Genomic DNA, 27,685 nt, shown 5'->3' on the forward strand with positions numbered 1-27,685 from the left:
TTTTATTCCATCACGATCAGACAACACACTCTGTACAGTTTCAATCCATGTATATGTGTTCTGTTGTTTGGAGTTGAGGGTTCTGCAGGTATCTTTTTTTTTAAATGATTTTTTTATTATATTATGTTAGTCACCATACAGTACATCCCCGGTTTCTGATGTAAGGCTCGATGATTCATTAGTTGCGTGTAACACCCAGTGCACCATGCAATATGTGCCCTCCTTACTACCCATCACCGGTCTATCCCATTCCCCCACCCCCCTCCCCTCTGAGGCCCTCAGTTTGTTTCTCATAGTCCATAGTCTCTCATGTTTCATTCCCCCTTCTGATTACCCCCCCTTTCTTTATCCCTTTCTTCCCCTACTGATCATCCTAGTTCTTATGTTCCATAGATGAGAGAAATCATATGATAGTTGTCTTTCTCTCTGCAGGTATCTTTTAGGTATAATTGATAGATAATATTGTTCAAGCCTTCTATTTGTACCTTCTACTTAGTTGTTATATTCATTTTTGAAAACACGTTATTGAAGCCTCCAACTATTATTGTTGAATTGTCTATTTCTCCCTTCAATTCTGTCAGTTTTTGCTTCATATATTCTGTGGCTCTTATATTAGGTGCATTAATGTTTATAAATGTTATCTTTCTGATATATTGATGTTTTCGTCATTGTGAAATGTCCCTCTTTATTTCTAGTAAATTTTTTTGTTTCAAAGTCTATTTTGTCTGGGACACCTGGGTGGCTCAGTCAGTTGAGTATCCAACTCTTGATTTCGGCTCAGGTCATGATCTCTGGGTCATGAGATTGAGCCCTGTCTCAGGATCTGCATTGGGCATGGGGCCTGCTTAAGATTCCCGCCCTTGTGTGCTCTCTCTCTCTAAAAAACAAAAAACAAGAAAACTCAACATCTATTTTTTTTTAAAGATTTTTATTTATTTATTCGACAGAGATAGAGACAGCCAGCAAGAGAGGGAACACAAGCAGGGGGAGTGGGAGAGGAAGAAGCAGGCTTATAGTGGAGGAGCCTGATGTGGGGCTCGATCCCATAACACTGGGATCACGCCCTGAGCCGAAGGCAGACGCTTAACCTCTGTGCCACCCAGGCGCCCCAACATCTATTTTTTCTGACATTAATATAGTCACTCCAGCTTTCTTATGGTTTCTGCTTGTATGATAGCTTCTTCCATTCTTTTGCTTTCAAACTATTTGTGTCTTTGAATCCAAAATGTATTTCCTGTAGACAGTTCATATTTGGCTCTTGTTTTCTTATCCAGCCTGACAGTTTCTGCCGTTTTGTTAGATTGTTTAATAATTAATATTATTATTGATCTAGTTTTTCTATTTCTCATATTTTTTGTTTTTATGTGTTTTATGTGTTTTTATTCCTCTTTTCTTCCTTCATTGCCTTACTTTGCATTGTTTGAATATTTTCTAATGTAATGTCTTAATTCCTTTAATGATTTTTCACAACTTTTTAAAGTTATTTTCTTATTGATTGCTCTAGGGGTTGCCACATACATCTAACTTATCAGAATTGGTGTCTGGTAAGTTAACTTAATTCTAGTGAGATATAGAAACATTACTCATGTATAGCTCTATTCCCTCTCCCACATTTTTGTACTATTCTTTATTATACATATTACATCCATATATGTTAAAAACCCAACAATACATTTTTATTATCCCTTCATATATGTTTACTAATGAAGCTGAGAAAAGAAAGCAAGTATGTATTTACAGAGTTTTTTTTATTAATCTTATTTACCATTTCCAGCTCTCCTCATTTGTTTCTGTGAATTTGAGGAAACTTCAGGTATCATTTCCTTATGATGACTTTGCTTCCATTCGCCTCTTTGGTGCTGTTATTACCACGTATATTTTATTTTCATATATTACATGTCCAATAATACATTAATTTTTAACTGTTTTAGACAACTTCTTTTGAAGTCATCTATAGAGAAGAAAGGAAAATAAATATGAATTTTTCTCGTCTTTTATAATTACAGACTTACCTTTACCTGTGCTCTTTGCTCTTTTGTGTGGACTTTTATTACCATTTAGGATCATTTACTTTCAGGCTGGAGGATCTTCTTCAGTATTTTTTGTAAGGTGGGTCAGCTAGCAAAGAATTTTCTGTTTTTGTTTATGTGCTATTCTATTTCACCTTCATTTTTGAAAGATAGTTTTGCTAGATAATAAAATCATGGTTCACATTTGTTTTTTAATTTCAGCAGTCATAGTATCTCATTCCACTGCTTCCTAGTCTCCATTGTTTCTAATAAGAGGTCAACTGTTGGGGTGCCTGACTGGCTCAGTTGGTAGAGCACATGGCTTGTAATCTCAGGGTCATGAGTTCAAGCCCCATGTTGGGCACAGAGCCTACTTAAAAAAAAAAAAAGAAGTCAGCTGTTAATTTTGTTGGGATCCCCTTGTATGCAATGAACTGCTTTGTTCTTGTTACTTTCATTATTTTCTCTATCTTTGGCTTTCAGCATTTTTACTATGATATATCTAGGTTTGGAGCTCTGTGTTTATCCTACTTTGAGTTTTATGAGCTTCTTGGAGGTGTAGATTAATACTTTCAGTCAAAATTGGGAAGTTTTCAGCCCTTATTCTGCTCCCCTTTCTCTTTTCTTTCTGGTTGGTATGCTTCATGGTGTTTTACATTTCTTTGAGCTTCCTTTAAGTTTTCATTCTTCCTTCTTTCCTGTGCTCTTTGGATCGCATACTCTTTCCTGATCTCTCTTCAAGTTCACTGATTCTTTCTTCTGTCAGTTCAGATATATTGTTGCTCCACTTAGTGAATTTTTCATTTCAGTTATCACACATTTCAACTCCAGAATTTTTATTAGTTTTTTAAATAACTTCTGTCTCTTCACTGATACTCTATATTTGATTATACATTGTTATCATAGTGTCCTTTATTTATTAAATATTTTTTAGTTCTTTGAACATATTTATAATGACTACTTTGCATTCTTTGTTAATTAACTCTGGCATCCAGGCCCCCTCACAGGCAGTTTATGTTGTCTGCTTTCTTTCTAAGTGTGGATCATACTTTCCTGGGTTTTCCCATGTTCTATCATTTTTGTTTAAAATCGGACATTTTAAGTAATATATTGCAGCAGATCTGGAACTGATTCCCTTTTCTCCTCTCTGGGGCTTGTTTGGTGACTTGGCTAGACTGTTCTAGTGAAGTCTATTTTCCCTCTTTCCTCTGCCTACTCTCACCACACACACACAAATGTGAAGTCTTTGGTGTCACTCCTCAGAGGACACACCCTTGGGTTTGCAGACAGTCACTGCAGGATGACAGTTATTTTAGCAGGGCTTTCTTTGACTATCTCTTTCCATGTTTTCTCTGTTAATCTGTCTGCCTTCTTCGGTATCACACCCAGATTTTGGGCTGAACTAATTGCTGGCTAATTGCTCTATTGTTTCTGACAATACCACAGGGCATTAATTCCTCCACAGTCTGATCTAATTAATTTCAGGGAGGGATATTTATAAGGCCATCTTGGAGATTTGTTCTGACCCCAGGGAGATTCTTCTTAGCTGTCTCTTTCCATGGTTCTCTGTAGTGAACTTGCTGACCTGTGGTTTAATTTGTTGTTTTTAATGAAGAAGAGGCTACCAGTCTCTTCTTATTTGCTTACCATCAAAGTCTCCATTGTTTTCAAGAATACCCTTAGACTTGAACCCTCCCCCTAACCGCCCCCCCCCACATTGTTCCACATAAAGTCAGTTCTTTTGGGGAGAGCATCAGAGTTCTTGTTTCTTATGGAATGCCTCCTGCCATAGGCAAAATTTCTTAGCTATAATCCAAGTACTTGGGGGGGGCAGTAGCCTCTCATCTTCTCACTTCCTTCTTTCTTCATGGAACCTCTTCCCTATAAACTAGCTGGGGTGAGGGTGATGAGGACCCCAGTATGCTCAAGCTGCTGAATCTGGAATAAAGTCTCTGTCCTATGAGTAGAGGCTGGATGGAAAAAGAGAGCCCAATTTCTTGGCCATATTCATGAGGAATGTAACCTCTTCAACTCAGAGTTGGAGAGGAAGAGAAAAGCTGGTGATCTACACCTCCTGCTAAGATACATATCTCTTGATTGGGGGCTGAGGGTAGAGGGAGCATCATCTTCTTGATCACAGCTGCCTAGAGAAGGGCTTCCATCAACTGAGCTGGAGGGTGGGGAAAGAGAGGGAAGCTCATGTTTCAGTTGCCATGAATTCCTGCTACTATTACTGAATTCTGAAAAAAAATTTTGAATACGAGTTTCTTCATTTGCTGTATGCCTTAGGACAATTTCCAGAGACTTTTAATAATTTTTTAAAAATATTTTTCACCACTTATGCTTATTCTTATTTCTCTGGAGATTATGTCCATGGAACTCCTTACACTGCCATCCAGAAAGCAAAGCTCTATATATCTTTTTCATTAAATCCTAAACTTATTCATTTTAATGACACTTTCAGATTATTATATTCATTTTTTTTCTGAAATAGATTCACCTCCTAGTAGTTCATTTTTAGGGCCACTTATTTTGTTTGTCTCCTCCTATATTTTGGAGTGTTAGTTTCAATTTCTCTTTAGTGAGAGGATCTGTCACTCTCTTTGTGCTGTCCAGGTTCTGTGCTGTCTTTAATAGACCCTCCTAGGGCAGCCACTACAGAACCAAGTCTCACATTGACAATTTGGGATTCTTGTCTAATAGTGATACTAGGTGTATTTCAGATCCAGTGGGTACCTTTACCCAGATTCTATTTCTGAAGCTGTACTTCCTCCTGCCTGCATAGATATGCAGCTGTGTATAATTATAATTCCAAGTATTGGCCACAACTTGTTTTGGCTTTCTCTCTTAAGTGCAAGAACTTCATCCCAGTCCAAAGTTTCAAGCCTTGAACATAGCTGTGGTTCCTTTCCTCACATGGGGTACCTTCAGTGATCATTACCTGCTACATGCTCTGAATTGTCACTACTTCATATTTCTGTTCTGTGTCTGGTTCATAGCTATATTTACTTGTTTCTCACACACGTGTGTGTGTTGTGTGTGTTTGTAATATATCAATGCATGTGTTCAAATAGGAGAAGAGTTCTTAAATTATGACCTTACAGTGTCAGAGTCACAGGAACACTCACACAGATTTTAGCATGAAACCCTCACCTAAGGCATGACTTTGCACATCTTTCTTGGATATACCTGCAGGTCATAAGACAAAATTTATTTTTTATTTTTATCTATAATACATTTTCACTTTTCTCTTTAATGCTCTTTTCTGTTTCACTAAGCCAACCTTCTGTAACCCAAAGAATAAAAAAATTATTTTCCAAATTATTCTAACATTTTTACTCATCTATTTTTATATCAGTATATCAAGTCATTATGGATTTTATTTTTACGGTATTCTGGCATTATATTATATTTTCAGAGATAACTAATTATACCACTATCACTTATTAAATAATTTATTATTTAGTCATTGAAGTGAAAAGATACAGTAAGTTTCACCTCTGAATTATTTGGTGAATTTTGTACCAAAACCATATTGTTTGATCATATGACTTCTGAGTAAGTTTCATTACCTGTTTCCCAGAATTATTTTATGTTGAGTTTCTCCAGGAGCAGTTTTAAAAAGTAAGAAGAAAAAAAGTAATAATGTCACAATTCAAATTTGTTTTATCTCAAGTGAGATGCCCAGGAAGAATATTAATCTTACTCTGTGCTTTTTGGTGTCAGGCCTTTGAACTCCACCAGACGACCAAGAAGTCCATCAGCCCAGGAACTCAAAGTGTGGAAATTGATGTGTTCTCTGAAGATGACATATGTTTGTCAGAACAGGATCCCCAAAAGGTAATTTTCCCAGGGTGTTCCAAAAGGAACATGGAGCGTATCCATACACATTCTCCAACATAGCCACTATGGCTATCAAGATTAAAATATCAGGATTAATGCAGAGCAAACTGCCAGAATCAGATCTTAAGCAAAGGCCAGGGTTCCTTAACCTCTCCACTATGACATTTGGGGTATGATAATTCCTCCTTGTGCTGGGCTGTTCTGTCTGTTGTAGGATGTTTAGCAGCATCCATGGCATCTACCCACTAGATGTCGATAGTATCCCCCAGTTGTGAAATTAAAAGTGTCTTTAGACATTGTCAGCATGTCTCCTGGAGGGCAAAATAATAAGAACCACCAAAACAATGAGTCTAGACTCATTCGGCTCTGGAGTCTAGACCTATTATTCCAGGAATTGAAAGAGCTAAAAATTAGTCTCAGTCAAATAGCCTTCACCTCATCACCCAGCCTTCTTATCTGGAGTTAGGTGGTATCAGAGATATGATTTGTAGGGAGGAAAAAGTTGAGATATTGTGTCCTTATATATCTCACCTTTTTTCAGCCAGGGGAGAGCAGTTAGAGAATTCTCTCCTAAAATCAGAGCTAGTCAGAGCATTTTATTTATTTATTTATTTTAAATTTTTTATTATGTTTTGTTAGTCACCATACAGTACATCATTAGTTTTTGACGTAGTGTTCCATGATTCATTGTTTGCATATAACACCCAGTGCTCCATGCAATATGTGCCCTCCTTAATACCCATCACTGGCCTATCCCAATCCCCCACCCCTCTCCCCTCTGAAGCCCTCAGTTTGTTTCCCAGACTCCATAGTCTCTCGTGGTTCATTACCCCTTCTGTTTACCCCCCCTTCATTCTTCCCTTCCTGCTATTTCTTAGAGCATTTTAAAAAGCACTTAGTGAGAGGGATAGTTTCTAGATACACTTATACCTAGAATCCTTTGCCTAGCTAGCTTCATGCCTAAAAAGTTATACACTAAGGTATTAGGTGCTACCATTGTGAGAGTCAGTCTTAGTAAATGATTCCCCTCTTCCTTTGTTCTGTTGTCCAGAAGTGTGATACTACCAGTGTGCTCTCAGAATGTAGCACCATTGATCCACAGGATCCCTTTGGGCTCGTTCCTGAAATGGTTCCCAAAAAAGAACCGGAGAGATGTTTTCCCAAAGGTAAGTGGCAGTATTCCTGCATCCAGTTCACAGAATATTTGGATGAGATTCTCTTGTTCTTTGAAGCGCTATGATTTTGATAGATGCCTTCTTTCTACTTCTACTGGAGACAGAAGTGAAGAGAGGGCATCTATAGGTTCTCTGGGCCATTATCAGATCCAGGCAAAGGAGATTTCAGAAATTCTTGATTAAGGTGTGCTCAACTAACACAGCCTAACAATCAGAGCAGAAACTGTAGAAAACTTTCCTCTAGAAAACTTTTCCCACTGGGCCAGTATGTCTGCCACTTTCTATAGCCCCCAGTACATCTGTTGTCAAGATGTAGTTGAGGTGGTAGACCAAGGGAAGCTGACCATAAGTCCAGGGTTGAATGGAGCCCTGCCAGACCCTCAATACATCCCTCAAGATTTTTTTCTGGAAGAAGGATAATATTGTAGTTATGAGCTTTGGCTCTGAGCTCAGTTCTGGCCTCCTTATTTACTAGCTGTATGGCTTGTTCAATTTACTTAACTTCTCTATGCTTTATTTATAAAATGGCTATAATAGTATATACTGCAAAGAATTATTGTTGGTCTTAAATGAGTGAATGTGCATCACCTAGAAGAATATCTGGCTCATAATAAGCAATCAATAAATGCAGTCTTTCCTAATTCCTTGAGTGGATATAGTGGTTCCTTTCTATGTGTCTTTATTATTTCCTGTATTCATTGTGGGAAATTTATTTGTGTCTGTCTCTCTTGTGAGGTCCTTAAGAACTTAGGCACTGAATTAATCAATATTGTATCTCTAGTGTAAGAATGGAATCTTGCCCAGATTATGGGCTCAACATAGAGACTTAAATGAATGAATGAATCTAAAATTAAAATTTCTTCATAAGTTTGACACTAGATTGGTCTCAGAATGGACACCAAGAATGAGTTTCAAACTTATTCCAGGTTGTTTGACAGCCCCCAAACTGCCCACGGGGTCAGAGGTCAGGCTGGGGATAGACTACTGTTAGTTATCCTGACTTACATTTGGACTGGTGCTTGAGGTGCGTACAGGATCAGTCAACAGTGAAGTTGGAGAAGAAAGGTTGGTTTCTAGAAGAAGGGAGAAGTGGCATAAAAGACAGGAAAGAAAGCCTTTAAGGGAGATTAACCTATTGATGTTCTGAACGGTGGAAGAGGGCAGGGACAGACTGAGGAGACCTCACAGTAGCTTAGGAAGATGATGTGGAAAGGAGTGGAATGTTGTAATCACCATGAAATTAACCTCCATGGAACTTGGAGGGTGGGTGAAGGAGACAAGGTGAGAAGGGTGATGTAATTCATGCTGAAGGCTAGTGTAAATGCCTTAGCTATGTGTAAATGCCTTGACAATTGATCAGATTGTGTGGTTTGGGTTGTTCATAGAGCCTGTGCCCATCCTTACCTCATTCCCCTCAGTCCTTAGAACACTGTTTACTGTTACCAAAAGAAATTGCTGCATGACAAACAGCCATGAAGTCTCAGTGGCACACAATAATAAACATGTGTCTACATGACTCCACTCATCAAGGCTGGTTATTTCTACTGATTTTGGCTGGCTTTATTCATATGTGATAATGACTGGGAGTTGGCCAATCTGGACTGGGCTTAACTGGGCCCCTTGGCTTAACTGGGTCCCTTGGCTCTGTATCACATGTCCATTCTCCTTCTCCTGAAACCAGTGGATTGGCGCAAATATTCCTCTCTTTATGGAGATGGTGCCAGAGAGCAAGTGGCCTCTCAAGGCCGAAGCTCAGAACTGGTGTGTATGATTCTCACTCTGCTCTATTGGCTAAATCAAGTTACATGGCTGAGCCCAGATTCAGAGGTTGCAAAATGACTCCACCTCTTCAGTGGGAAGAATTGCAGAGGTAAGGGACATGCATAAAGGGAGGGGTGAAGAGTTAGGGTTATTAATGCAGTTCTTTACAGACACTAAGTATAATGCTGCTGCTCATTCTTTGCAGGCCTGGGTCACTGCTTCCCATGCTGTGCCATAGACAAGAGAAAGTCCCCCGGGCTCATTTGGTGGAACCTGCGGAAAACTTGCTACCAAATAGTGAAACACAGCTGGTTTGAGAGTTTTATTATCTTTGTGATTCTGCTGAGCAGTGGGGCACTGGTAAATTATCACAGTCTTGTGGGGACATTGGGCATCAGGTGGCTAGGCAACATTCTGACATGGGGCTGTGAATATGGGGAGGCAGAAGTGGGATCTTTGCTGCTGGTTCCCCTTGAGGGCAGGATTTTGCACAACTTCTGGAGTCCAGCTCCAACTGGGAAGTCCCAAGCCAAAGACACTTTACTTATGGGGAAGCATGGTTCAAATCAACACTTTAAAGTGGCTACTGGAGTCTGGCCCTGAACCCCATGCCTGACCCTCATTCTTGGAGAATTTCTAGACATTTTCACTCTATTCTACATGTTTCTTCCTCTAGACAGCAATATTCTTACCTCTCCTTCCTGGAAAACCATAATGCTGGTTTCCTAAAGGTAGAACATTAGGAGGAGAAGGCTACGGGGACCAGATTTGGATATAATAATTTGTCTTGGTATTGTCCATCAGTCATGGTCCCTTGAGAGGAGAGACAAACAGATACTGCTTTATTCACATAGCAGCTCCTTCCAGATCGAGGTGTAGTGGTCCCAGTAAGGTTTGGAAATAACTAAATCCATGCCTCCAATAGCATGTAGTCATAAACTCCTTCCTGCTCTCTCTCCTCACCTTTTGGTCTTTCTTGCCTCCCTTACTTGAGTAATAGCATCTTCTCTCTTATCACCTACATGTTTCTCTCTTTTTCTCTCCCCCTTCTATTTTATATTTTCCCTTAAAATGGCCATAATATAGAACCAAACTCTCTTACTATTTGTTGTGTAAGTGAATGGAGTCTTAGGTTCCCCCTTATCGATTTAGAATCACAGAACGTTTCATAGTAAGTCACTAGCAATTAGAAGAGACATGGAAATGTCTTGCTTCTTCACCATTGCCGTCCTGGTTAGTGCTTTACACTTATGTGATCTCTGGGTGAAAGGAGATGAGCACACATTGGGGCCCACCAGAGCCTATGATCAGCACACATCTCCATTTATCTACTTACTACAGTGTAAATTATTTCTCAAGCTAAAGAACAGTAAATTTTTCTAAACCATGCCAGAGAACTCTCTTAATTATTTTTATTGCTTATCCTTGGTCTAGGATTCCTTGTAGCCTTCTGGTGCTCACATTTGCACTGGCTCTTTACTCTTATTCAAGTAATAGGGTTCTTTAATTTATTTCACAAATGATAATTGGTATCTACCAAGCCCTGTGTTTGTAAGTGGGAAAGCATGGTGTTGTCAGAAGGTCAAGGACATATGATACCATCCTCCTAGTTCTCATCTGCCTTCTGATGAGGCAAGTGTAGGTTGGGCAGAGCAAGACTGAACACACAATGCAGAGGGTTCTAGGAGAAGGACTCAGGTCCTGTTTCACTTTACATATTTGTAGACAAATGGAGACAAGAAACATCTAGTCCCTTGCCACTGCCTGTGGTATATGGATCAGCAGTCTCAGTATCACTTGGAAACTTGTTAGAAATGCAGTCTTGGGCCCACCGCAGACCCGCTGAATCAGAACCTAAGTGCTTTGGGACTCATTAGAGTTTGGGAAGCTCTTGTCTGAGCAACTGGGTAATATTGGGAGCTTTCTGGACAAGGAAATGGCCTCATTATAATGTGGGAGGCTCCAAAGTTCAGTTGCTGATATTGACCTATTCTTTGATTGAGCAAAGTCTGATCTGCTGAGCCAGGTTGTTGCTCAGCTTCCAAAATGAGAGAGGAAATGAGCTTCCAATACTATTCAGATTTGTCTCTCTTCAGGAGGCACAAAGACAAGTCCCTGACTTCCAGGAGCATGGAGTCTAGTATGGAAGACAGATGGGGTCCAAGCAGTTATAGACCAAGGCCACAGTGACACTCAGAGAAGCAGTGGATGACATGGGGCCATGCAGAACAGTCACCTAATTGTCTTGGTGAAAGAAGGACAGTTTCCAAAGAAAATATCAAACGAAATGAGACTTTAACAATGATGAGGAGCCAGCAGAGGACAGGAAGCCCACTTAGGAGTTGGAAGTCAGACTGTTTTATTCTTTTGCATTCTTTTTCCCCAGGACCATGGGACTATGAGATTACCTTAGTACCCAACAGCAGGACCAATTTTTTTCTTACCTTCAGTGTTTGCCCAAATGTCATGACAGGTTAAGTACCAGGGAGACTTATCTTCTTTTTTTCATTCTCAGTAACTTTATAAAGGCCAAAAGGACTGCTTCTACCCTAGTTATATAGACCCCAGAGAATCACATACACATTTCAGTTGAGGGGGATGTTTGGATGTAGAATGAAAAAGGGTCTCTCCAGAGGCTAGGACGTCTCACTTTCATGATCACACTCAACAAATGTTTAATATTCAGGGTAATTTACACTGGAAGCTCTAGCTCAGAGCTTCCCAAACTTTTGCATGTCTTGGTACACAAAAAATGGGCACATACATTGGGAGCACTGGGGTAAGTCATAAGGCTGTTTGTTGTAGATCGTTGGCCTCAGAGTTGGCAAAATATATAGTGTAGACTAAGGTGTTTGGAACTAAGGTGTTACGAGCAATGGAGAGCCTCTATATAGAGCCACTAAGGTAACTAGGAGGATGAAAGGGATGGAGTATGCCATTGGGTGGTTCTGGAAAAGTTGGCAAGATATTGTTAGCAAGAGTTGAAAGGATCAGGAAGACCAGGAAATTGTGTGGTGATCTGTTAGGAAAATATTTTCATATTTCAGGGATCAGTGATGAGAGCCTAGGGAGCTATTGTGGCAATAGGAGTCTAGAAATAGAATTTTCCTTCTTCCAGTTTTATTTACTCAAGGAATTTATTCCACTGGGAAATTTCATTCTTAATACCTTTTGAGCAAAACCTTGTCACCAAAGGAGATTCTAGTTTATTCAAATAAGGAAGAAAAATTAAAAAGTAAGGTCAGCGAGTAGTTCTAAGCAAATATTCAACCTGGCCTATGGCTATGCTTTATCATTTCAGGTATTTGAAGATGTTCACCTTGAGGAACGACCCAATATCCAAGCATTACTAAATTGTACTGACCATATTTTCACATACATTTTTATCCTGGAGATGGGTCTAAAATGGGTGGCCTTTGGATTTGGGAAGTATTTCACCAGTGTCTGGTGCTGGCTTGATTTCGTCATTGTGATTGTAAGTTTACCATCTCTGTGTTCCATGCAGCAGGGGTTGGGGTAGGGGAGGGGAAGATACCATAAGGAAGCTGCTTTTCCTGTGTGCCTTATTTGGGTACCCCTCCAAAATATTTTTCTTCACAGTACTTGTAAGTAGTTGTCATTTATCCATCAGCAGTCCTGTTTGTCCTGGATCTTATTCCTCACACTGCGCTTCATATTCTCACTACACCAGTACTTTCCATGATGGCACTCATCCACTTCTCTCCATAAGCACTGCTTATGTCTGATGTATACATAGAATAACTTTGAGTGTCCCACCCTTCTTCCAACTTTCTATTTTCTCTCAAAACTTCTCAAAGCAGGTGAGCAGCCAACAGACTAGGCTGGTCTCCATCTTAACTGCCAAGTAACATAAGAGGATTATTCTCATACATTCTTTCATTTAATCTGCACAACAATGTTCTGAGTTAAGCAGAGTCATACATTACCTACCACATTACAGATAAGGAAACTTGAAGCTCAGATGGTCAGCAACTTGTTTCAGATGAAACTGGAATTCACACCTTGGTCTGTGTTATGCTAAGGCTAATAATAATACATCACATTTATCGAGTGCTTTCTCTATCCCAGGTACTCTGCCATATGCTTCATAAGCATTCTTTCTTTTAGTTATCACAACCACTCCATATGGTAGGTACTATTATTTTTTCATATACACAAGGAGAAACTAAGTAATAGAGAGGTTAAGAAACATGTCAAAAATTGGCCTGCTAGAAGTGTTGGAGATGAAACTTGAACCCAGTAAGCCTTACTCCGAAGCCCTTGATTTTAACATCTATATTCTTTCTATCATGTGCTATTAGTTAGACTTTGTCCCTGCTATTTAAAGAAGTAGACACGACAAATGCATAAGCATAAGCCATGTGGTCAACATAGCAACTGGAGAACCATAATGTTGTTAATGTTGTTGTTGGATACAAGTAGGCATGTGGTTCAGGAATTTTATTTTTTATTTCTCTCTCTCTTCTTTTATTTATTTATTTATTTTTAATAATGATTTTTTATTATATTATGTTAGTCACCATACAGTACATCCCCGGTTTTCGATGTAAGGCTCGATGATTCATTAGTTGTGTATAACACCCAGTGCACCATGCAATATGTGCCCTCCTTACTACCCATCACCGGTCTATCCCATTCCCCCACCCCCCTCCCCTCTGTAGCCCTCAGTTTGTTTCTCATAGTCCATAGTCTCTCATGTTTCATTCCCCCTTCTGATTACCCCCCCTTTCTTTATCCCTTTCTTCCCCTACTGATCATTCTAGTTCTTATGTTCCATAGATGAGAGAAATCATATGATAGTTGTCTTTCTCTGCTTGACTTATTTCACTAAGCATTAAAAAAGCATCAGTAACATGGGAGCTCCAACAGCAATAATAAAAAGGAATAAAAATATCCACATGTCTGTAAACCCTATCAGTTTCCAAGGTGATTTCACCCATTATCTTATAGTATAGTGAAGAACCCATAAGACAGTGGACAGATGATTGGTATCTCCATTCTAGGGACCTGTGGTCTACTGACCTAAACTCAGGAAACTGATCCTAAAGTTATCTTGTCTGTTCTCTTTCTGTGTAACCTTAGGCAAAGTACTTCCCCCTTTTGAGTAAGTCTTCACCTTAATAAAAATGAGAGTATAGACTACAAATTGCCCAAATTAGACCAGATACAAATAGAAAACATAAATCTAACAATAACCATTTAAAATATCAAAACAGTAGTTCAACTCCACACTGTCAAAAAAGGGCACCAGGTGCAGATGGTTTTACAGGCAAGTTTTACCAAACTTTCAAGGAATAGTGCTATATACTGAAATGTTTGCATCCCCTAAAATTCATATGTTGAAGCCTAACCACCGATGTGTTCGTATTTGGAGGTGGTACCTTTGGGAGGTGTTTAGGTTATGAGGGCAGTGCCCTCATGAATGGGGCTAGTGATGTTATAAAAGAGACCCCACAGAGCTTCCTCACCCCTTCTGCCATGTGAAGACATAGGGAGAAGAAAACTATCTATGAGTCAGGATGTGCTCTCTCACAAGACACTGAATCTGCTGGCACCTTGATCTTAGACTACCTAGACTCTAGACTGTGAGAAGTAAATTTCTGTTATTTACAAGCAGCCCAGGCTTTGATATTCTGTTTTTGCAGGCTGAACTAAGATAAATAGTTAACCCCAACCTTATTCAAATTGTTACAAAGAATTAAAAAAGAGGAAGCTTGCAGACTTTCTTGGATGAGATAAGTATAATCTTGGTAACAAAATGAATGGAACAAAGATGAGTAGAACAAGAAAAGAAATAATCTTGTAAATATTTATTTTTATAAATCCCAAAGTACTTGATAAGTATGGTCTACTATTACTATTATTGGCGTTAGTATCATATAGACCAAGTTGTGAATCCCAGTTCCACCTGAAACAAGTTGCCAATCCTCTGAGCTTCAACTTTCTTTGTCTGAAACATGGTAAGTGATATATACTGCTACTTAATTCAGAACATTATTGTGCAGATTAAATAAGAGAAAGTATGTAAATAAACCTTTTTAAATTAAAAAAAAAAATTTAGAGACAGCGTGCAAGTGGGGGGCGGGGGAGGGACAGAGGGAGAGGGAGATAGAGAATCCTAGCAGACTCCACACTCAGCACAGAGCCCATCATGGGTCTTGATCTTACAACCCTGGGATCATGACCTGAGCCAAAGTCAAGAGTCAGATGCTCAACTGACTGAGCCACCCAGGCACTCCGTGAATAATCCTTTTATGTTGCTCATTAATCAACATTATATAAAATGACCTTTATAGTTTTGAAGTAGAAAATATAAACACGTCCACAAAAAATATATATCTAAATTCAACTATATCAAAATGTAAAACTTTTGGGTTTTTTTCAATAGAACTGTAATTATAAAGACAGGCTAGAGCCTGGAGACAGTGCTTGCCATATGCATAACAGAAAATTATTATCCATAGTATATAAAGACTCTCTACAGATCAACAAGAAAAAGACAATTTAATGTAAGAATGGGAGAAGGATGCAAACAGGTAATTCACATAAGGAACACAAATTACAAATAAATATATGAAGAAATACACACTAGCTTTTTCACCAGTTAGCATAGATGCGCATATTGAAATAAGAGACTTTGTATTATTTGTCAGACTGACAAAAATTTTAAAGTTGGATAATCTCTAATATTGAGAAGGATATAAGAAAATGGAATTTCTAATCACTAACAATTTAATTGGTAATGGTTATTTTAGGGAAAATTTTGCACATTAAGTAAAATTACAAATGTGCCCAATTTATTATCCAGAAATACTATTTCTAGTTATACATCTATGGAAAACTCTTGTGTATGTATGCAAGAAAAATGCACACACCTGTCCAGTTTGTTGTTCATAATAGCAAAGAATTGGAAATAACACCAAGGGGGAATGGATCCATAAAATATGAATATTTTTATCCTGTAATATTTTATAACAGTTAAAAGGAACAAACCACAAGAATATGTATATCAAAATGGTGAATGTCCTAACAGTACAGAGTAATAAATGCAAGTTAGATAGAAAAAAAGATAGAACCAGCAGAAGAGTTCCCACCTTAAGAGTACTATAGAGTGGGAAATAATGTGAGCATTTTTATGTCTACATGTCTCATCAATGCTTCCCAATTTGGTGGAATAGACTAAGGATAACCTTATCAGGTGAAAAGGTGTACAGTGTCCCTCTAGAGACCCTTCTTCCCCACCTGCGATAACAGTTATTTGGTAAAGTCAGAAGAACTGCTGAACTGTGCCATCCTTTTCCCTCTGGCTAGGAACAAGGAAATATTTGTGGAAAATCTGCTGAAATAACTTTCCCAACAGGCAGTGCTATTACAAACAAGAGAACAAACAAAATGCCTATTTTAGAAAACCTTTATAAAGAGTTTATTTATTTATTTAACAGAGAGAGAGAGAAAGAGAGCATAAGCAGGCGGAGGGGCAGGCACAGGGAGAGGGAGAAGCAGGTTCCCCGCTGAACAGAGAGCCCAATGTGGGGCTCGATCCCAAGACCCTGGGATCATGACCTGAGCCAAAGGCAGACACTAAACTGACTGAGCCACCCAGGCACCCCTGGAAAACCTTTATAAATAAAAGCATTTTGAATTGATGGTGATATAAAAAAAGTGATTTACACATTTTAAAATTTTTTCATTCTGCCATATTAACTCACTTAATTTCTCTCAATTTGCTAGTATTTTACTACTACAATGAGATTGGTAGGGGACTGATTTTAGATAATCATGAACTCTGATATCAGCATAGTCAGTCATATGATAATTCACTTCCTGTCCTGCTGAGCAGCCCTTCTTTCAAGTTCAACCTCTGAAGGCTCTGCATTATCAGTAAGAATGACTAGAATCTGTGAATAGTGGTCTTCAATTTAAGCTCATTATAGTTGTTTCAATTTAGTGTGTTTGCAGAACTTTCCACTCCTTAGTTCTGACCCATTGGGAAGAAGTATGTTGGGAGAGAAAATTGGATTTAATTCCTCCAAAAGGAGGCATCTGAGTGAGGGGAAATATTCGCAAACAGTTTATTATTTTCTTGTAATTTTTTATTATATCATTTTAAACTTAAAGAAAAGTTGCAAGAAATAGTGTAAAGAACCCCTTATACTCTTTCCCCAGGTTCACGAATTATTAACATTTCACCCCATCTGCTTTGTCATTTTCTCTCCATTTTTCATTCTAAATTGCTTGAGATTAGGTTGCAGGCACCACACCTCTTTACCCCTAAACATTCCAGTGTGTATTTCCTAAGAAAAAGGTTATTGTCTCGCAGTTACAGCACAATTATCAAAGTTAGGAAATTTAACATGACTCAATAGCAAACCCCATATCCATTTTCAAATTTTGTCAATTGTTTCAACAAGGTCCTTTATGGATAATTCTTTCTATCCATCCACCTTGGCTCCCCTCACCTCCCCGCAAGCCAGGATCCAATTCAGGACCCCAAATGACACAACATCGTTATGTCCCTTTGGTTTCCTTTAACTCACAACAATTTCTCAGCCTTTCTTTGTCTTTCATTAAATAAATAATGTAAATGCATTGTCCTCACCTGTATGGGCTGTAGCTTTGGCAAGCAAGGAGAAAAATAGCCTCTTCACTTGCCCTCCCACTTCCAGGGAGAGCTGACTGCTTTCTGTTTCTGGATAATCCGCTGAAGACACCGTGTGTCTGCCTCTCAGAATGAGGGCTGCCAGTCCCTGACTTGCTTCCCTGGAAACCAAGTCAGGTACACTACCTGTGGCTTCTCTTCCCACCAGGTCTCTGTGACCAGTCTCATTGACTTAAAGAGCTTGAAGTCCTTCCGGACCCTAAGAGCCCTGAGGCCCCTACGAGCATTGTCCCAGTTCGAAGGAATGAAGGTACGTTCTTCAGATAGATGGGAGGAAGGTCAGGGAGAGGTGGAAGAGCCAACTGCTCTTCTTGGGCTGGGCTTCCATTAAATTGCCAAGCTTTTCCTGGGCTCCTTCCCATCCAGTCCACTGCTTAGAATTTGAGAGATGGAGGAAAATTTAAGATATAGCATCCATTCTGTGGTAGCCAAGATGGACTCTGGTTTCCTTTCAATCCTAGGGCAGGTGTCCCATAAGCCTGTAACACTGTCATCAAAGGACACTTCTCAAGTGATCCTCAGTGATAAAGAAAGACCCTTTATGTATGGAGCTGAGAGCAGGGCTTGTCATAGGATACAGGGTTGGGGGAGTTGGAGGTAGAAAGTAAAGACAGAGCTCCAAGAAGTCCAGTCCCACATATCAGGCCCATCCTGAGATCCACAGCTTGGTGAATCCCATGCATCTGTTATGTTTTTCTTCTGTTTTTTTTTTTTTTAAGGTTGTAGTCAATGCTCTCATAGGTGCCATACCTGCCATTCTGAATGTTTTGCTTGTCTGCCTCATTTTCTGGCTGATATTTTGTATCCTGGGAGTAAACTTCTTTTCTGGAAATTTTGGAAGATGCATTAATAGAACAGATATAAACTCAGTTATAAATTACAACACTGTTGCAAGCAAAACTCAATGTGAAAGTGGAAATTTATCTTGGGTCATCCTTCCAGTCAACTTTGACAATGTGGGAATGGCTTACCTTGCCCTGCTGCAAGTGGTAAGTACTGTTGGTATGTTTTTCACTGTGAGGAGAGAAACCTTAAAAGAAGCATAAATCATTTCTCAGTTTAATAAAAATACATTGACTCCATTGAGATAGTAGAATCAGATCCCAATTTCCCAAGTGGAAGCCGATGCCCTCTGGAATTGTTCCCCATTGAGCATCTCCAACTTTACTGTCTACTAAGCCTCAACCTCCAAGCAATGCTCCTTTACATCTCACCCTGTCCTATATGGTTCCTTACTCTCCAGAGCTCCAGCCAAAGAGGACTGGAGCCTCAGATGCAAAGCCACACCATTAGTAGCAGTTCTCTGTTGGAAGTCAGTCCCCTGGTCAAACCACAGTTGCCAGGTCTTAGGCAGACAGTGCAAACATGTGGCATCAGGAAAGCCTCAGCCAGGCTCTTTCCAGCAATTGTTACACAGCCTCTCTAGAAAATTTTAAAGCAGAAATTCCTTTAAAAAAATACTTTTTATCTTGTACAAATGAAGAAGAAAAAAAACCCAAGATACCCATTTTTTAGTTCCCTTCTACTGTTCTTTTATCTGGACATTCTGTCCTGGACATTCGGTCCTATCCATCTATATATATCTGCCCAGCGGGCCTTGCTTGCTGTTGTATGGCACTTGTCTGTTGATAGCAAGTCTATAATTATGTTCATGTTTATTTGCTTTTGTTACAGGCAACATTTAAGGGCTGGATGGATATTATGTATGCAGCTGTCGATTCCAGAGGGGTGAGCTTTTGTTCTACCTTGTTCTAGAGTGCTACGGTCAAATCAGGGATATCATGACTGCTCACACAGTCTAGAACTTCCCACATCATAGTTCCACCAGCAAGCGTTCTGTGCCTTGTTTTCCTTGGGACAATGACTATGACATAGGGGTAAAAGAGGTTCTTATTCATCCTGCCATGAGTATTGCATCCCATCTTGCTCCAAAGTCCAGTCCTGTTTCTCCATAGCGACCAGGGAGAAACCTCTCATGGAGGAGATGGAGCCAGAAACAATAGAATCACAGAATGCCTTGATTTTCCTCTCTGGCTTCTTTTTCAACTGGGTATTCAGGCAGAAACCAAATTTCAAAAGGCACTAGCCCTGAACTGTTGGAAAACCTTACAGCTAGACTAGGGTCTGATAAGAGAGACCTTCTCATGGTTCATTTCCATGTTCTAGTTGGGAAAATTGAGAATTGGAAAGGAAGAGTGTTGCCCAAAGCCATGGAGTAAGCAAATGGTTGAATTAAGAATGGAATCAGCATTGTTTATTTTTTCCTGTAATCACACACGTGTTGTTGCTCTGAGAATCTGCAGAGTTGATACCTGACACATAGTAGGTGTGTGAGCTGGTAGTGGCAGTGGAGGTGGTATGAGAAGTGGGTTATTTTTTTTTTAAATGTAGGGTCCATGCCCAGTGTGGAGTTCAACATGGGGCTTGAACTCATGACCCTGAGATCGAGACCTGAGCTGAGATCAAGAGTCAGATGTTTGACTGAGCCACTCATGCATGCCAAGAAATGTTATAGTAGTAGTAATGGAGGCAATTTATAACTAAGACAGTATTTTAAAATATTAACGTGCTTTTGTGTTTTTTTTTTGGTCTTTTGAATACATGACCTTCACCTTAGTTTAACTTAGGCATCCATGTGCCTTGAGGTGGAGATGGGAGATGGGGAGGAAATCTTATGCAGATGTATGTAGGAAGAGGTGTGTGACTTACATGTTCTCAGAATGAATGATAGGTGAGTGGAGGTGTATGGTGGGATGCCCATCCTGATGCTGGTCCTGGGACCTTATAGCTGGTGTGTATGTACTGGCTTCTAGCATGATGATGCCCTTGTCTGTGTAATCACAGAGAATCTTGCTGGTCTCAAATATTGGTGAAACCATGGGCCTTTCTTCCCACTCAATTCCTCCTGGCCTCAAACACTGACTCTCTGCCATGTCCTCTACCTGGTCCCCTGGCCCAGCAGTCTACTCCCATCTCTTGCCAAAAGCCCATCATGGCAGGCCTTGGACATCAACTCCATGTCCAAGCCTCATGAAAACTGAAAAATTTGAGAGACTTTCTCTGTCTAATTATGCTACTCTAGCCTCTTAAGTCATCCTGCCTGTGCAGTGTATCCCAGGCCTTCCCAGCAGCAGCTTTCTCTTAGAAAAATACAGAATTTGAGCAAGAATATCCTCTTTATATCCCCATGTTACCTTCAATTTACTGAATCCCAAGTCCCTTCTCCAAACCCAAAGAGGGTGAATCAGGACACACATCTCATGGCTCTGATGTTCTCTGTCTCTCTTTTTCTGACAATTCCCTAGGTACAAGAGGGGTGATCTTTTGTCTTTCTTCTTCCTATCTGAATCTCTCTTTGCAGGATAGTTAGTCTGCTATATAATCCTATTTTAAATGTCAGATGCTGACAGTAATTCTTTCTTTTCACTGTATTGTTTCTGTACTAATGCCTACCCCTAGTTTGAACAAATGGACATCTCAAGCCAACTGGTACTAAGGTCATGTACTCTTCAAGGCAAAAGAAAAATATTTTCAAATATTACCTTCATTACATTAGTCTGTATGGTGGGTGTTGAATAACAAATATCATAAAAACATTCAACAGGTGATAGAGCTATCAACACTCATAGCTATATCTTTGAACGTGATCTGGAGAAAGAAAAGAGAAATTGTCCTGCCACCTATGCCCAAACTGCATAAAGCCAATGACAATGTGAAGAACTTGGATGAAAGGGATTTTGTATGCTTTCGGTCATACTCTGAGTTGGGGGAACTTGGTTGTAGTCCATTTTTGTGTCTGTTCTATAGCTTGACTATTCATTCATCCATCCATCCATCCATACATCCAAACATTCATTCAATGTGTATTGAGAATCTACATGTCACAAAGTATACTAGGCCCTAGGAATTCAAGAGTGACAGGACACAACCACAGACTAAATACAACAGTGGGCTCTAATATGAAGGATGTTATCATTCATCAAGAGCTGGTAGTCAGTCACCTGTGCCTGATGGGACTATGCCCCTTCTACAGTGGCCTCCTCTCCAGTCTGGCTCTCTCTAGTTATGTGTCCATATACACATCCTAGACACCCTCTCAAAGGACACATGTGATCACATCATTTCTCTCTCTTACAACCCTTTCATGGTTCTCCATTGCTTAGAAGAAAAAACGTAACCCTCTTGTCACATCCCCTCCCCATTGCATGGTACCAGTCAAGCTCCTCTAGGGGAAACTGAAAGTGGGTTTCCCTGGAGAGGCCATGGCTGTTCAAGGGCCTGAATAGTTAATGTTACTGCTGAGAAACACTTTGGACTTCTAGATAAGGCAGTTAAGATGGCTTATAATTTTCTCCAGTAATTGTTTTCTTTTCTTGTTTAAAAAATCCCTAACAGAAAGAACTACAGCCCGGGTTTGAGGAACAACCAGTGAACTACCTTTTCTTCGTGGCTTTTATCATCTTTGGTTCATTCTTTACTCTGAATCTTTTTATTGGTGTTATTATTGACAACTTCAACCAACAGCAGAAAAAGATAAGTATGGGAGTTGTCCTGATTTGGTATTTTCACCTCTCTTTTCCAAAGGCTTGGATGGAACACAGTTCTAATCTAGATTGTTGTGCAAAGTAACCTTTATCATCTGCATGGGAACAAAGCCACCTGGAGAAGATTCTTGAAGACATGGCTGAAAAGAGACTGAGCACAGCTGGGTTTTATTAAATCATTGTTTTTACTTTTTATTCTACCCTCTTTAAATGGAGGGCATTGTTAAACCCCAACAGAAAAACAAATACCAGTATTAGTATTTATGACACTGTAGTCATACTTAAGTAACCTTTCAAGTGTACCTTGTTATCCAAGATAAAAAGAAAAACTCTCCTCTTCCAGCAAACTTGTGTCCTAGCTTCCAGCATGTAAGTCTCAGCAGATTTATTGAACTTGGAAAGAAGATGTTTGAGGAAGTGGCAGGTTTTTTTAGGGAGATCTTTTTCTTCATGCATTGTAATAAACAGATGTTTATTTTTTTTCTGATTCCATAATTCATAGGGGATGTGTGGCAAATGTGGAAAATAAAGAAAGATTTAAAAAAAAAATTTAACCACCCATAAGGTGACCACCAAATGATAACAATTTTAGATTAAGCTTCATCATTTTGACATAATCTCTTCCAGTTACTTTCTCACTAAATATGTATGTATTCCTTGTACATGGTTGCGATTACATGATACTTTTAATTTTGTACTTTCCCCTCCTCCCCATTAGTTATGAGGCCATGTGATGAAATCATCTTTTTTATAAGAATTTTCAGGGCTAAATTGCATCCCATATTATGGATAAATAATAATTTATCTAAATCATTCCTTTCTTTTTCTGACATTTAGATCATTTCCAAATTTCTTGCTCTTCTAAAACAATCATGAACATTCTTGAAATTCTCTCTGTATCTGTGATTATTTCTTCAGGATAAGTTTCTAGAATTTAAGGCATTAAAGATATATTATCAAATAACCTTTTGGAAATGCTATGCTGGGTACTCTCCTTTTGCAAGATGTAAATATGCCTGTTTGCTCTGTTTCACCATTCTTATTTTTATACTTTTTTTTAATAAAAAATTTTTATTATGTTATGTTAGTCACCATACAGTACATCCTAAGTTTTTGATGTAAAGTTCCATGATTCATTACTTGCATATAACAACCAGTGCACCATGCAATACGTGCCCTCCTTAATACCCATCAACGGCCTATCCCAATCCCCCACCCCCTCCCCTTTAAAGCCCTCAGTTTGTTTCCCAGAGTCCATAGTCTCTCATGGTTCATTCCCCCTTCTTTTTACCCCCCCTTCCTTCTTATACTTTTTATCATCTTTTCCAGCTTGGTGGTAAAAGTATTATCTCATTGATTTATATTCATTTATTTGGTCATTTGTAAGGTTATACATTTTTTTCACAGATTGATGGCTGTACGTATTTCTCCCTTTGTCTCTTTTTTAAAGTCAAGATTGTCATCTTTTTCTTATGTTTTCAAATATTAAGTCTAATTTGTGACTTCTGATATTTCTATAATTAGTGTTTTTGTGGAGTCAGATTCCCAATCTTGTCCTTTTTGGCCTCTTCTCTTGCATGTAGGAACTGAATCCCAAAATCCTAAAACAGGGTAACTAAATATGCACCTTTGGTTTTCCTAATTATTTTTATGGATCTTCTTAATTTTTTTTGAACTCTTGCAATCTATACAAAATGTATCCTGATACTGATCAGCCTTCTTAGTATCTGCTGGGAGAGTCACTCATTGTCCTTCTGTAACTACATTGCTGCTGGTATTTGGAAGTGTGCTGTGTGGAGTCACCCCTGTAATATGCAGCTTGATTGCAATCAATCCTGGCAATTTGGATGTCAGACCTTGTAATTTTAGAGGGAAGCTTACATTTGAAATCACTGTTTTGATCAGGCCATGGCATTTTGTTTTGTTTTGCTCTACTTTTTATTATAGAAAATTTCTACCATGCACAAGAGTATACTAAAATGAACCTAAAAGATCCATCACCCAACACATTTATTGACTTAAGAACATCTTCATAGCATCTGTGCCCTTATCCAATCCTATCACCAGATTTTTTTAATAAAACAAATGGACATCACACTGTTTCAACCACAGATATTTCAAAACATATCTCTTTTTAAAGATAACCACAATTCCATTACCACACCTAAAAAGTTTAACATGAGTTCTCTAAATTTGTCAAATATCCAGCCAACATTCAAATTTCTTTGAGTCTTTCATTTTCATAAAATATTTATTCATTTATTCATTCTTTGATCAATTAATATTCTTTTAAAGTTAGGATTGAAGTCAGGTCCTCCCATTTGATAGATTCCTTGCTCTCTGGAATGACAAGATATTTCAGGGCTAAATCATACCACTTTTGTGCCAGATCAAGAATCAGCCATTTCGCTAAGGAATTCTGTTTTTTTGGGGGGGGGAGGTGGTATTCCGAGATCACAACCCGAAATGCTCATTGTCATTGCTTCAATGTTTTCTCAGCGGGCAGCCCTACTTCAAATTTAGGACTTCAAGGAAATGTATTTGGAAATATGAATGCTAGTTATTCAAGTTCAGAACTACAAGGTTTTCACTTAACTTCTTCTCTAATAGTAATCTCTATCTCCTCTTTTCCACACTGAGAAAACTGATTCTCATGGGCACAGGAAATAATAGAATTAAAAATTTCCATAATTACTCATTTTTGTTTTATCCCCCAACACACACATAGGACAGTCTCAGAATAATAGTATTAATACATAGTACCATGATGAATGTAATTACTGAAGGCACTTGTATCTGCCAGGCATCCTGAAACAACCTAGTTAACTTCTAGCCACAACAACAAGACAAGAAAAATAAATGAGTCATCCATATTGTTAAAGAAGAAGTTACACCATCACTATTTGCAGATGACATGATACTATACATACAAAATCCTAGACTCCACCAAAAAACTACTAGAAGTAATAAATGAGTTCAGTAAAGCTGCAGGACACATAATTAATATCCAGAAATTGGTAGCACTTCTATACACTAATTATGAAGTAGCAGAAAGAGAAACTAAGAAAACAATTCCATTTACAATTGTACTTAAAAGAATAAAATACCTAGGAATAAATTTAACCAAAGAGGTGAAAGACCTATACTCTGAAAACTAAAACATTGATGAAAGAAATTGAAGATGACACAAACAAATGGAAAGATATTCCATGCTTATGGATTAGAAGAATTAATATTATTTAAATGTCTATACTACCCAAAGCAATCTACAGATTCAATGCAATCCCTATCAAAATACCAGCAGCATTTTTCACAGAGCTAGAACAAATAACACTAAAATTTGTATGGAACTGCAAAAGACCTTGAATAATCAAAGCAATCTTAAGGAAAGAAGAACAAAGCTGGAGGTATCACAGTTTCAGATTTTATACTACAAGGCTGTCATAATCAAAACAGTATGGTACTGGCACAAAAATAGACACATAGATCCATGACAGAATAGAGAGGCCAAAAATAAACTCATACTTACAAAGCGAATTAATCTATGACAAAAGAGGCAAGAATGTGTAATGGGTAAAGAACAGTCTCTTCAATAAATGGTGCTGGGAAAACGGGACAACAACATGTAAAAGAATGAAACTGAACCACTTTCTAACACCATATACAAAAATAAACTCAAAACAGATTAAAGACCTAAATGTGAAACCTGAAACCATAAACATTCTAGAAGAGAACACAGATAGTAATTTCTCTGACATTGGCTGTTGTTGTTGTTGTTAAATTTTAGGAGTTTTCCATGTATTCTGATTAATCCCTTATCAGATACATGATATATAAGTATTTTTCCCCATTCCGTGGGTTGCCTTTTTACTCCACTGATAGTATCTTTTGATGCACATAATTTTAAAATTTTCATGAAGTCCAATTTGTCTTTTTGTTGTTGTTGTTGTTGTTATCTGTGCCTTTGGTGTCATATGCAAGAAATCATTGCCAGATCTAGTGTTGTGAAGCTTTTGCCCTATGTTTTCTTCTAAGAGTTTTGTTGTTAGATCTTACATTTATGTCTTTGGTGTATTTTGAGTTATTTTTTTGTGTAGGGTGTTAAGTAAGAATTTAAATTTATTCTTTTGCATGTGGATATCCAGTTTCCCCAGCACCATTGTTGAAAAGACTGTCCTAGGGCTGTATATTTTTGGTCCATACTGGTAGTGGTGAAAATTCAAATCCCACACCTTCATCAAGGCAGGCCTGGATTCACAGATTGTCAGGGAAGACTGGTTTTTATCCATAGTCCAGACTAACATAGTTTCCTACTTGTCTTCCACTGCCAATTGACAGTTTCTGTTTTCTTCTTCACCCTTTCATCGACAGCACTTAAGGAGTCTCGGATTCATGCAGGAACCTTGGCATAAACCCACAGCCTTTTCCCCATGACTCCCTTGTAGTTATTAAGGCCCAAGATTCTAGTTTTTCAGAGATTAGCAAATGCTCTTAGGCCAACAATGGCTTCAGGCTAATTTACTACTCTTTGATCACTGTTGATTTTCAGACCCCAGAGATTTTTCTTACTTTTGTGCAAGTTTAGCTATACATTTTAAAAGAATTCTGTTCTAATTTACCAGCATTTCTAGATATTTTATTTCCTCCTAAAATTTCCAGAAGTGAAAATTCTTGCTCATATTTCTTTTTTTTAAATTATGATATGTTAGTCACCATACAGTATATCATTAGTTTCTGATGTAGTGTTCCATGATTAATTGTTTGCGTATGACACCCAGTGCTCCATGCGATATGTGCCCTCCTTAATACCCATCACCAGGCTAGCCCATCCTCCCACACTTCTCCCCTCTAAAACCCTCAGTTTGTTTCCTTGAGTCCATAGTCTCTTGCGGTTCATTTCCCCCTCTGTTTACCCCCCTTTCATTTTTCTTGTTCATATTTCTATTTGTTCTTGTTCAGTAGTGAGAACATTTAAAGCTCTATAAATTTTTTTTTCCTGAGAATGGGTCTGGAAAATTTATGAAATTTTATTAATAGTGATATATGCATTTATTCATTTATTTAGGAGATATTTAATTGCCATTTGTGAGATTTTTGTTTAAATTTTTGTTACTAATATCTATTTTTCTTGCACTGTGATTTGATTTATGCAACCTAAAATATACTCAATTTTTTTAAAGATGTGGTGGATGTTTGCAAAGAGTATGTAATCTTTGTTCATATTCTAAAAAGATATAGCTGATAAAAGTAACATTTTTTCCTTTCCTTAACTTAAATCTTGTTTCAGTCCTCTTATAGAGTTCAGCTTCTTTTGCTTCCCATGGGAATTTTAGGAATTATTGATAGAATATAATGTAACTTTGAAACTATTTCTGAAAATTCAGAACTTGTTTCCAAAAAAACTGTTAATGATAATTAGCTCACATCTTCTCTATATACTTAGGTGGTGAAGACATTTTTATGACAGAAGAACAGAAGAAATACTATAATGCAATGAAAAAATTAGGATCCAAAAAACCTCAAAAGCCCATTCCAAGACCTCTGGTGAGAGCAATTGATTCATTCTAAATACATAGATCCATTAAGTGGTCTTGAGCTCAGATTTCTGCAGTGCTGTTCTCCTTTATTTTTTAAGTTTACAGACATTATCTAAGAACTCAACAAAGACCTAGA

The 27,685-nt window shown here is 38.4% G+C and overlaps 1 protein-coding gene across 1 annotated transcript in view; it reads left to right on the plus strand.

Annotated features, from left to right (window-relative positions):
- SCN11A (sodium voltage-gated channel alpha subunit 11) overlaps positions 1-27,685 on the plus strand; it is an 80,099-nt gene that overhangs the window by 42,784 nt on the left and 9,630 nt on the right. Inside the window, exons 16-24 of the mRNA XM_008710137.2 lie at positions 5,736-5,849; positions 6,904-7,018; positions 8,994-9,148; positions 12,090-12,263; positions 17,617-17,718; positions 18,188-18,457; positions 19,143-19,196; positions 21,864-22,005; positions 27,456-27,556. Of these exons, the coding sequence (XP_008708359.2) occupies positions 5,736-5,849; positions 6,904-7,018; positions 8,994-9,148; positions 12,090-12,263; positions 17,617-17,718; positions 18,188-18,457; positions 19,143-19,196; positions 21,864-22,005; positions 27,456-27,556 (1,227 nt within the window). The remainder of the gene's footprint in view (positions 1-5,735; positions 5,850-6,903; positions 7,019-8,993; positions 9,149-12,089; positions 12,264-17,616; positions 17,719-18,187; positions 18,458-19,142; positions 19,197-21,863; positions 22,006-27,455; positions 27,557-27,685) is intronic.

Source organism: Ursus maritimus, unplaced genomic scaffold (assembly GCF_017311325.1).
Source record: "Ursus maritimus isolate PB19 unplaced genomic scaffold, ASM1731132v1 scaffold_20, whole genome shotgun sequence".
In the NCBI taxonomy this organism is placed as follows: Eukaryota; Metazoa; Chordata; class Mammalia; order Carnivora; family Ursidae; genus Ursus; species Ursus maritimus.